Here is a 12,352-nt window from a genome sequence, read left to right as displayed (position 1 = left end):
CAACCTTGAGGCCCCTCCCCAAACCTGGAGCCCCATCCTGCACCTCAGACCCCTCATCCCTGACCCCAGCCCAGAGCCCTCACCTCCTCCTGTCCCCCAAGCCCCCTGCCTCAACTTGCAGCCCCCTCCCATACTCCGAATCCCTCAGCCCCAACCCCCAGCCTGGAGCCCCCTTCTGCACCCCAAACCCCTCATACCCAGCCCGCACCCCAAGCCCACACCCCAAGCCCCTGCCCCAGCCCAGTGAAAGTGAGTGAGGGTGGGGGAGAGCAAGCCACGGAGGGAGGGGGAATGTAGTGAGCAGGGGGCCGGGCCTCAAGGCAGGGGTGGGGCTAGTGTGTTCAATTTTGTGTGATTAGAAAGTTGGCAACCCTTATCACACACACCCCACTCTGGAATTCCTTTCCCACCTAGTGCTGTTCTTCGTGCTCTGCCCCACTGACAAAGGCCCTCTGTTCCATGGTCTCTCTGAGCCCTAAGCCAAAGGGGAAGTGGAAGGGCAAGAAGGGAACATTGGGGAACTAGCTGGCCAGGTGGGTGTATTGCTGTCTTTGTAATCAATGCTCATTAATTGCTATGCTGTGACAGCTTGATACCGCCTCCCAAGTCTAGCTCCACAGTGAAGAGTTTCCATCGCTGGTGGATACGTAACTGGGGGGGATGGCGGAGGCGGACAGCAGGCAGCGTTGTCCTAGGTCCAATCAGCCTGGCCTACTTCAAAGGTGAGGGCCTTAGGGTTCCTCATAGTGCTGGGAGATCTCCGACAACCAGAGCTAGTAAACTTGCGTTTACTAGCTCTGGAGCTGCAGGGTTTAGATCTGGGCTCAGACTGCAAGGCCATGGGCCTGCTCTGATTTAGCCCGCAAGACCATCCAGCTACATGAGCTGCACTCCAGGCACTTAGCCCTGGTGTTCGTTCCCCTGTTCCACATACATGTGCACACCCCCACATTATCCTGGGCTTTTCCCACTTTCCCTTGATTTAGGGAAAATTGCCGACCAGACACAAAAGCATAACTGGAGAGAGACCAAGATCCATCGTTAGCAGCTGCTAACGAAAGAGGAACTGTTCCCCATTAGTAACAATGAGGGGATTTTTTTTCTTTAATCATTTATTCCACCCTGGCCTGGGCAATCTTAATAGGAGAAACAAAACCGACCCTCTGCTGCGAATCAGCCAGCAGTAAGAACCTGGCTGAGCTGTGGAAAGGGGCTGCTGGCAAACTTGTCTACACAGCTGGTTTTTTTGCTGAAGCATTTTTCATCCAAAAATGCGTATTTGTGAAGAGTGAACCTTCTTGCAGGAAAGGGTCTGTTCTGGTTAACTTTCTCGAGTTGAAAAAGTTGGGAAATCCTCTCTTGTTTTGATGCTTTTGAAATAAAAAAATCCAGGTTTCCGGTTCAAAACTGCTTTTTGTTAAGAAATTGAAGCTAATTTACAGCAAAACAAAAATTCTGAATGTGAAAGGGTCAAACCCAGGGGGTTTTGTAGAAAGGGTCGAAAAGAAACCTTCTGATTAACCGCAGCTGAGCTTTTTTGAATTTTTTCATTTGAAAAGTTTTTGATATTTTTTTACTTTTTATCCTGATCCGTGGCAGAGAAATTTTCAAAATCTCAAATTTTTGTGAGATGGGGACAAACCCCACCCAGCTCTGCTCAGCTAAACCTGTTTCTGGCACTTACCAGTGCAGGAGGGTTACTTACAGACCTCGAGCTGGAGGAAAGGGTCTGTCTTACTCCACATTTACTTAGCTGCAGCCAGGGTTGGGTGGGAGACAAAAGGGGCAGTTCCCCCCCCCCCACTCCCTCTCCCCGATCCCCCGTTTGAGAGAGTCCCCAAACCAAGTGGCATTGCGAGCTGGTGCTTGGATTGCAGCACCATGCAGGTTTGGCCGGGCCGTCCCTTTGTCCTGTCATGATGAAGCCAAATTTGAATGTGTGGCATTGCGGCCTGGTGCACGGGGCCACGTGGGTTTGGGGGCCGAGCCAAACCTGAGTGGCACTGTGACACCACGCCCCAGGTGGCTGAGCGGGACACTGGGGCTAGCCCCGCGGGACAGGAGCCACCAGTGTAGGATGCACGCTCGGCGGTCTTTCTCTGCAACTGCCCTCCGGGTATCCCATCCGTAGTAATGTTTTTGACAGTGCAGGGGGTAGTGGTCTCCATTTCAGATTCTGCCCCAGGCCCCCAGAGGCCTTTGTGTGGCCCTGGCCACAGCAGGACTAAGATCTGCCTGGAGGTGGGAGCTACACAATGGAAGGGGATCACTTTTACCCAGCATTCTTTGGGGCGAATTAGCAAATTCTACCTGGAAGGCGGCTGCTGCTTAGAACACATCCATTTCTGAACAGGTGTGGCGCATGCTTCCTCCGCCTCGCCAGCTTTCTGATGCACAGCGTCCCTGGCTACTCCGTTCCTGGTCAGATTGCCATGGGCACTTACCGGGGCAGTAAGTCTGGCCAAACACCCATGTGGGGGAGTAGGCGGCTGCCCGTCCAGCTTGCTTTGCTGCTGATCTATGTTGTCTTGTGAACCTCAGTCACTGGAAGGGAGAGGCTAGTTAGTGCATTAAAGGGGCACACATTTAAACAGGCCACAGCTGCACTGGTGACCTGGCTTTATTACAGATAAAACCAAAGATTCCAGTAACAGAATGAATTTCTAAAGGCGATAGCCCAGGACTCTCCGGGGCGGGTCTCCGGTCAGTCCTCTGCAGGAGATCAGACAACATGATTATTATGGTCCCTTATGGTCTTAAATCTTTTAGCTGCGTTTCAATAAGATTATCTTGAAATTCCCTTGATTAAAAAATGGCATTGTGGTTTCCCATGTTTATGCTGCTCATGCTCCAGATAAACGCTCAGCGCACAAGCAAAAATACCTTGTGATTTCTCTCCCTCCCTCCCCCAACTGCCAACCCATCATACGCTTCCTGGGGTATGAATATACAGCTAGGTTCTCCCTGGCTTACAGATCGGAACAGAGATTCTGCAGTAGCTGCTAAATTAGCAATTTTGGTGTTGATGCATGAGTCACAGGAGCATCCGGCTGGCTCTGCAGGGTAACTGGAATGGAAAGTAAATAAACTGGTTTTTGCAGGTAGGTCTGACACCCGAGGAGCAGTATGCTTTGAGTACTTGCTATTTTTACATAGGGACTTAAAATTAAAGTCAAATTTTAGAAATGACAAGGACCAGTGGAGTCTAACTTCAAAGATTGTTAGGATTTTTTTTTTTTTTTGCTACTAAATTAATATAAAACCGACCCCCTTTTGCATTCCTCTGTTTACGACAGTTGTTGCTTCAAAACACTTCTAAAGGAATTTGCTTTTGTTTGCTCGGAACTGTTTCAGTGGATTTAGCTCTCCCGCCAAGTAGTAACAGTGGAACAGGTCCCTGGCTGTATCCTTGCATAAGATACTGCTGCTGTTGTAGACAGCCAAGTCTGTGACCACCCAAGGGACTAATCTTGGCCTGAGTATTTCTTGGTTGCTTGTAATAAGAGCAGCACCCAGATATCACCATATCTAAGGCCCTACCAAAGTCACGGTCCGTTCGGGTCAATTTCACGGCCATAGAATTGGAAAATTGGTGAATTTCATGTTTTCTGATGTTTAAATCTAAATTTCAGGCTGTTGTAACTGCGGGGGTCCCAACCCAAAAGGGGGCCACCGTGGGGTGTGTGTGTGTCCGTTTCACAAACCTGTTATACGGGGGTCATGGGATTGCCACCCTCACTTCTGTGTTGCCTTCAGAGCTGGGATCTGAAGGCAGCAGCCGCTGAGCTTCCTGCAGCCGTAGGAGATTCGTGGAGATGGGTCTGATCTCACCCGTGCTGCTGGGAGTGCCCCAGCCAAGGGCTCCTAGCTGCTAGTCCCTGCGCTCTCAGTGGGAGATCAGACCCACCTCCACAAGCCTCCTCCGGCTGCAGGAACCTCTGGGGCTGCTGCCCAACGCCCCACCCCCGAGAGCATCCATACGGGGGAAGGACAAGTCCTGTCCTTCCTCAGCCTGGCTGGGACTCGCAGCTAGGAGCCCTCAGCTGGGTTGCTCCCAGCAGCATGGTGGAGATCAGATTTCCTGGGGAAGGGCTTATTTCATGGTCCCTGACGTGAAATTGGTAGGGCCCTAACAATGATGGCCTGGCTTTGTGGAAATAATAATTTTCAGCTCTTATATGGTTTTCTTCATCAGTAGATCTCAAAACACTTTATGAAGGAGGTCAGTATCGATATCCCCATTTTACAGATGGGTAAACTGAGGCAGGGAGGTGAATTGACTTGCCCAAAGTCACCTAACAGGTCAGTGTCTGTGCCAGGAATAAACCCAGTCCAGTGCTCTAGCCCTACGAACGCTGCCTCCCAATCTAGATCGAAACCTATGGGGCTCTAATTCCATCTAAGGGCTACTGGTGGCTTCAGGAGCAAAGCTGGACCCACAGAGCGCTGAAGGGAGGGGTGTTATGTGAAGCAGTAACATGTTGGAAACCTGTGTCTGTGGGTATCACAGCAAGGCTGGTGACTTGGAGTTTCTGATCTGAGGGTACTTTAGAAACCACATAGGACACTAATGCACTTTGAATCTGTCCTAGAATCTGAATCCGCATCTGTTGGGCCATGGAGCTCCATCAGATGCTCAGATCTGTATCCCTAAGGAGGCTCAGTCCTCTTAACTGATGGCCATATTTGGGGTTAGGAAGGAATTTCCCCCCAGATCAGATTGGCAGAGACCCTGGGCGGGTTTCGACTTCCCCTGCAGTGTGGGGCACGGGTCACTTGCTGGTTTGAACGCAAGTAAATATAACTTGAAGTCTTTAAATCAATATTTAAGGACTTCAGTAACTCAGGCAGAGGTTGGGGGTCTATTACAGGAGTGGGTGCGTGAGGTTCTGTGGCCTGCAATGTGCAGGAGGTCAGATTAGATGTTCGTGATGGTCCCTTCTGGCCTTAAAGTCTGAGTTGTCCCCCGTCTTACCAGGGCAAGTGTTTCATTCTGCCCCTGAGTAAAAGCTTTATTGGGTACTCAGTGTATGCTTCTTGGGGCAGAAGCTGACTGTAGCACAGCTAGGATTTCTCACACAGTGGCAAAGCTCCCGCTGACTTCGGTGGGGCCAGGATTCTACCCTGCTGCTCTAGTCTCTGTGAAAAGTGCCGGGAACATGCTGGTGCGACGCACGAACGTTAGATAATACCGAGCTGACCCTACACTGGCTCCTCTTCTTGGACAAGGTCCTAGCCTCTGCTTTAGCACTCTGAAAGCTGCTGCTGTTCCATGTATTGTCAGGTGGGAATTACTGATCTGCCTTTTGTGTGTGTGTGTGTTTGCTTCCTTCTATCTATACAGGAGTTTTTATCCTCTTCTCCTCCGTTTCCCCAGCTGTGGCCTCTGGTCCTTTCCCCAGGTCAGCTGCCCTAAGAATCCCTCTGCTGCATTTGTGAGTGCCTGGATTCCATGCTCTGGCATGTGTAACTGGCACATGATGCAGTGGAGCAAAGTAGGAGAGAGGCTGCTTTTCAGGATTTCACGCAGGCAGAGCCGGCTTGCAGCAAGCACTTGGAGGCTCAGCTCTGCCTGGCAGGAGACTGCAGAGACCCAGACTTTGTGCGGAGTCCCAGTCATATCCTGCATTCCTTCTACTGCTGGCCAAGGCAGCCAGAAGGGAAGTACACATGCAGTCTAATGCATCAGGCATCCAAAGGCTTTGCTACCCAGAGGTGAAGTCCTTGCCCCACTTCCCAGCCTATGAGTTCCAGACTTGCAGCTCCCAGTGCAGACTGCAGAGAGGCAGGGCAGGGTTAATGGCACCCCTGTACTTGGCATGGAACGCTTGGCAACCAGCCAATTTGTGCCCCCAGCACCCTCACTTCTCTCGCCTTCCACAGCTCCGGGGCTGGTTCAGCTGCTTGGAGCATCGGTCAGTAGCTCTGGAAAGATTCACGCCAGCGCATCCTTTCCTTGGGTATCTCAGTGTTGCAATGGGTTAGGCAAACCAGTTCCCAGAACACTCTGCCCCCAGCCTGGTACCTCTCAAACTCCAGCTAACCCCTGCTACCCTACCCCCCCCCTCCCCAGTTAACCACCCCAGTTCTTTCCCTGCATGAACAACCGTGTACAGATGTGGCCTCTGGTTTCCAGGGACGGGGGGAGGTCATGGAAAAAGATGGACTCCCTGCCACCCCACCCCCCATCAACTAGTCCTCTTCTTGTCCCATGGTCTGCCCTGTGGTGTCTGCTGCTGTAAATCATGGAGATGAAATCTCAGTGGGAGTGGAACAGGCTGCAATGCAATTGGTGTCCCCACCTCCCCGCACTGGGTTTGGCTGGGAACCTCATGCTGCCCATGACTCATCCACTGCCTCATACTTTTCTTTTTTTAAACCCACTCTCTCCTTTCCCTCCCCACCTCCCCACGATTGGTCATTAATTTCCTTTCGACCTCCCATCCTGTGGCTTGCGCTGCCCAGTGCTCCAGGTGTCTGTCTAACCCTGGGCCTTGGGAGAGCTCTCATGGGGTGGGCTGGGACTAGCTGGGTGTTTAGTTACTTGATGCCAGTAGGAAATCTTTCTGGCGATGCCCATGCACCTTCTTTGTCCCCTCCTCCCCCGTTTATGTGCTGTGGGATCCCCTTGTCAAATGACAGTGGTGGTGGTGTATGGTGCCCTATATCCATTCTCTTGCTGCTCGGAGGCAGTACGGGGAACAATATAAGGCAGCCACATTTTAGCTCCAGATCTGAAATGTCCCCAGGGCTTTTGGGGGTATTTGGATCTGGGGTTTTGGTCCAGGCCCATCTCAATTAGCCTTACATGGCACTTTTCGTCTCTGAAGGTGCTTTGGAGCTTTGGCTGGAGCGGGGGCTCCCGCTACTCCAGTCCCAGGGAATTGTGTCAGATTGCTGGCTGTGAGCTCCCCGCAAGGGCTGCCGTCCCTGTCAGCGTGAGTCACGGCAGGGGAAGGGAATGTGGAACTAACGTAAAAAGAAGTTACGTATGCCCCCCAACCTGAAGCAAATACTCACCAGCAACCACACAACAAAAATACTAACCCAGGAACCTATCCTTGCAACAAAGCCCGTTGCCATCTGTGTCCACATATCTATTCAGGGGACACCATCATAGGGCTAATCACATCAGCCACACGATCAGAGGCTCCTTCACCTGCACATCTACCACTGTGAAATGTGCCGGCAATGCCCCTCTGCCATGTCCATTGGCCAAACTGGACAGTCTTTACGTAAAAGAATAAATGGACACAAATCAGACGTCAAGAATTATAACATTCAAAAACCGTCGGAGAACACTTCAGTCTCTTTGGTCACTCAATTACAGACCTAAAAGTGACATTTCTTCAACAAAAAAACTTCAAAAACAGACTCCAACAAGAGACTGCTGAATTAGAATTAATTTGCAAACTGGACACAATTAACTTAGGCTTGAATAAAGACTGGGAGTGGATGGGTCATTACACAAAGTAAAAGTATTTCCCCATGTTTATTCCCCCCTACTGTTCCTCAGACGTTCTTGTCAACTGCTGGAAATGGCCCACCTTGATTATCAATACAAAAGGTGCCCCCCCCCCCCGCTCACCCCCCGCTCTCCTGCTGGTAATAGCTCATCTTACCTGATCACTCTCGTTACAGTGTGTATGGTAACACCCATTGTTTCATGTTCTCTGTGTATATAAATCTCCCCACTGTATTTTCCACTGAATGCATCCGATGAAGTGAGCTGTAGCTCACGCAAGCTTATGCTCAAATAAATTTGTTCGTCTCTAAGCTGCCACAAGTCCTCCTGTTCTTTTTGTGGATACAGACTAACACGGCTGCTGCTCTGAAACCTGGAACTAACGTGAAGGACAAAAATGTAACAGAAGCTATGAGTGCATCACAGGAAAATCTGCTGTGGTTTCCTCTCTTCCACCCCCCCCCCCGCCCCCCTCTCTCCTTCAGGGATCCCAGAGGACTCCAAGGTGGAGGCCCCAGCCTTTACGGATGCCGTCCGCATGTACCGGCAGTCGAAGGAGCAGTACGGCACCTGGGACATGCTCTGTGGCAACGAGGTCCAGGTGAGGGTGAGAGGGGTCCCCTGGCCAAGAGCGGCTTCTCCTGCAATGACCTGACCCCAGCCAGAAGGGGGATGGTTTGGCGCCTCCAAATCGGCCTCCTGGATGTACTGAGATTACCCATGGTTGGGGGACGAAGCAGCTGCTGAGGGAGTGGAGCCGGCACCCCTGCTGGGTTAGACGCTCCAAAGCCTTGAGGTGTGGCTGCATGGCAGGGCGTGGCCCATCCGACATCCCCCCCGAAGGGATAAACCGTTGTGCCTTTGCTCTGGCAGCTGGTCTATTGGGGAGAGCTGGCTTAGTCATTCAGCCCTCCAGGCCGGGGAAAATGGCGCTATTCCAGGGAGGGCTGGGGGGGAAGCCTGGGACGGGCATGCTGCTTACATGTCAGCCCTGTGTCACTGCTGAGTGGATGTTATGCTAGGTTAGAGGTCACTGGCAGCTGCTGGTCCTTCCTCCACCTCTGCCTGGTGCTGTCGTATGCAGCCTGTTCCCCCTTTATCTCCAGCCCAGCTTGCAACTGCGTCTTCCCTCTTGTAGAGACTTCTCTTTCTGCTGGTGGGAGTTGTATTGGCGGGAGGGAGGGATGAATGGATCTCACCACCGAGCTGCCGTGGCAAGGCGTCTGCTGGCTGGGGAGGTCCTGGGGGACCCTGAATGCCTTCACGGGTCCTGCCCAACCTTTCCACAGACAGGGCTGCATTTTGGGGTCCTAGTGACCCCCTAAAGGGAAGAAACCTCTTTAGGAAGATCAGCTTTAGCCACCTTTTAAAAAGTGACACCCCTGCTCCCCAACCTTACCCAGACATCAAGAGTGACGCTTAACTTGGGAAGAGAAGCTTGTACCCAAGCTGGTGTCTTGATGGCGGAGTTTACTGCCTATGCCCTTCCAAAAGTAACTCTGCTCAGATGCTGCATCTGGCTCTCCATGCAGACCTGGCTTTAAACCATCTCCTTGGGTGGGTTGGCATGGAGGGCAAGCTTGGGGGAAGAAAGATTGCATGCTTGCCGGCAAGCTTAAAGCAGGGATTGATACCCCAAATGCTCCTGTGCCCCTCCTCTCTCCCTTGACACCCCCTTGCTTCACCGCTTCTGGCCGCCCTTGAGAAAGAGGAAGGTGCCTTGTTAAAAAGTCATTTCTGACATGCACCCCTCCCAGGGCGTTCCACAGGAGTTGGGCTGCTCCGGCTGGGCAGGAATTCCAGCCGCGGCTGGTTACAGCTCAGGGAGCTTGCTGGGCCTCTGCAAATACCATAGTTCCCACTGTGGAGGGCCAGCGTTAATGTGAGGGGGGGAAATATACTCTCTCCCCTCCCCGCCAGTGTCTAGTGGAATCTTCTGGTGACGGGGGGGGAGCAGGGGGGGAAGGAATCCTCGGCAGGGGGGTGCTGGAATCCCCAGGGGAGAGTGGTGCTGGCAGGCTGTGCAATACTGCAGCTCAGATGTCAAGGATGTTGCTTTACGGACTCGTGTGATGCATTTTAATAGGATCTCCTTGGCAGGTCGGAGGCGGCCAGTGGGCGGAGCGCCAAAATCCCACATGTGAACAGTTCTGAGGCTGCAGCTGGGACTAGGAAGGTGGTGGGGAGGGGCGGGTCGACCCCTGGGTTTAGGAACCCAGCCGAGCGGAAGGTGGGCAGGAGGCTGAACGTGGAGGAAACGGGCAGAGGGGGCGTCAAGCCAAACTGCTAGGAGGGGAGGGACCTAAGCCAAGCAGAGACTCACTGATTCTGTCAGCACCTACCCCCTAGAGCAGTGGGGCGCTAACCCTCTGGGACATACCGGGTTAGCTTGCACCCTGAGCAGCCGCTCTGAGCCGGAGCTCTAGTCTCGATGCTCCCCGTGTCTGGCGGCGGGAGAACATCTTCGTTAGCTTCTCACGCACACGTCCTCTGTGGGCACGCAACCACACCCGGCCAGCCCCTTCCATAGGAGCCTGGCTTTGGTCCTTGCAGCTGTGCAGGATGGATCCACCAGCGGATGTCTCCAGCAGGGCCTGCTCAGGAGACCGTGCGCCTTCCCGGGTTGATGGGGTCGCCCTAGCTAGCAATCGGAGCGCTGTCTTGCGCTCCGCTCAGACTTGAGCGGCACAGTGTGCCTCTCCAGGGCCATGAAAGACCCTCCCACGGGACGAGGGAGCAGCTCTGCGTACAGACCCTGTTCCCAATGCTCTCTCAGCTAAGGCATCGGAAGAGGATTTGTGGTGCAAAGGGCTCTCTTTGCTAGAAAACAAAGTGTGGGGAGCACTAGCTTCCCCAAGTATCCTCAGTGCTTCAGAACGGCTGGAGGGAGACCGTTATCATGTGTTATGGAGAGATTGTTTCATGCCAAGAGCCCTTGATCTAGATGGAAGTACCAGAGCTACGTAACGAAGTGTTGGATGCACAGGGAAAGGTGTCACGTAAGAGTCTGTAGCAGCATATCACAGAAGTAGGGAAGGAGGAAACGAAATGGATCGTCAGAGGACCGGGCAGCCAGCGAGGAAGAAGAGGGGACGGGTCGGGAGGCAGGGAGAGCAGAGTGCCCAGCAGTGGAAGGACAGCTAACAGCCATGTGAGATCTAGTCACTAACGGCCTCCTCATTCTGCTCCTCTAGGTTTTGAGCAATCTGGTGATGGAGGAACTGGTCCCAGAACTGAAAAACACGATCGGCCCCAAGCTGAAGGGCAAGGCCCAGGAGAGGCAGAGACTCTGGATACAGGTTAGTGTGTGTGTGGTGGTGGGGGGGGGGCGGTGGTAAGAGGCCAGGGCCCTGTGAGGGCAGAGTGGGGCTGTGAATGCTGCAGCATGAGGCTGGTGCAATAATGCCCAACTGGCTGAAATGTTCCTGTATGGATGACACACGCCAGAAATTGGGGCTGGCTGCTGGGAAATCCAGGACTGGACTCTGACAGCTTTTGGAATGGGTCCCCTTGCCTTGGGTGTGGTGCCTTGACTCTGTTTCCTGCTGGCTTGTGTGACTCAGAGTCACTTCCCCAATTCACCCCCTTCTCCCCAAGGGCGCAGGGAAACGAGCTGTCTGTCTGCCTCACTCCTGGTTTTATCAAGCTCCCTGTCATAGGTGTAAACAGCTATTTCTCAACCTCCCACTTACCTTCTGTTGGTTGCATGCCCGTCCAGAACATGCGGCTTCTGTGTTGCTTGCCATCCCCCCGGGGAGGGAAGTACACCCTAGCAAACATCCATCCATAGCTAAGCCAGCAGTGTGGCTCGGCCCAGCTATATTTAGCAAACCATTTTTAGACCAACCCAGGCTAAATCTGGCCTGAACCTATGGGTTTATACAAACAGGCTTGTTATAAAACCTTTAAGACCAATAGAAATGTTTCCATGAGACGCTCTCTGTAAAATTCCACTGAAACCTCCTTTAAACAAACAGTGCCCCTTAGCCTTAACCACCCAGACGCAGCAGCCCTGTGCTAATGCATGAGAAAGGGGAAGAGTTCTGTCCTCCAGAGCCCAAGATGAAGATTGCAGATTTCCAGCATAAATCCTGATGATCACATTGGATTCTTATTTAATTGTAATAATCCAAGGTGGGGAAGGGCTTGTGCTGTTCCTGTGAAAGAAGCAGGAGGATGAGACCGGCCCTAGGGAGGAAGGGTGACCTTGTCCTTTAAGGCGTTGGAATGGTACTGAAGAGATCAGGGTTCAATTCCTGCCTCTGCCACAAACACCTTGTGTAAACTTTGGCCTAAGCGACTTGTCCTCAGGTGACTGATTTTGGGTGCCCAACTCGACACTTTAAAGTCCCCTGGCTTTCAGGAAGTGCTGAGTATTTCCTCCTGATGGGGAGGTACTTGGCCCGCTCGATGCTGGTGAGGCCTCAGCTGGGTACTGTGTCCTTTTTTGGGTGCTGCACTTTAGGAAAGCTGTGGACAAACTGGAGAGAGTCCAGAGGAGGGCAGCAAAAATCATCAGAGGTTTAGAAAACCTGACCGATAAGGAAAGGTTTAAAAAAAGACCAGGCATGTTTAGTCTGGACCAAAGAGGCCTTCAAATGTGTTAAGGGCTGTTATAAAGAGGACGGGGATCATTTGTTCTCCATCGCCACAGAAGGCAGGACAAGAAATAATGGGCTTAGTCTGTAGCAAGGGAGATTTCAGGTTAGATGTAAGGGAAAAATTTCTACCTATAAGAATAGTTAAGCTCTGGACGAGGCTTCCAAGAGAGGTTGTGGAATTCCTGTCATTGGAGGTCTGGAAAAACACATCTGTCAGGGATGGTCTTAGTTTACTTGGTCCTGCCTCAGTGCAGGGGCTTGGACTTGATGATCTCTCAAGTTCTCC

General features: G+C 52.4%; 1 protein-coding gene across 1 annotated transcript in view; it reads left to right on the top strand.

The window, feature by feature from the left end:
- Nucleotides 1-12,352, top strand: part of NIBAN2 (niban apoptosis regulator 2) — a 98,677-nt gene that overhangs the window by 71,663 nt on the left and 14,662 nt on the right. The window contains exons 6-7 of the mRNA XM_048823109.2: nucleotides 7,951-8,066; nucleotides 10,660-10,764. Of these exons, the coding sequence (XP_048679066.1) occupies nucleotides 7,951-8,066; nucleotides 10,660-10,764 (221 nt within the window). The remainder of the gene's footprint in view (nucleotides 1-7,950; nucleotides 8,067-10,659; nucleotides 10,765-12,352) is intronic.

The sequence above is a fragment of the Caretta caretta genome, chromosome 16, assembly GCF_965140235.1.
Source record: "Caretta caretta isolate rCarCar2 chromosome 16, rCarCar1.hap1, whole genome shotgun sequence".
In the NCBI taxonomy this organism is placed as follows: domain Eukaryota; kingdom Metazoa; phylum Chordata; order Testudines; family Cheloniidae; genus Caretta; species Caretta caretta.
This window is presented reverse-complemented; position numbering and strand designations above follow the sequence as displayed.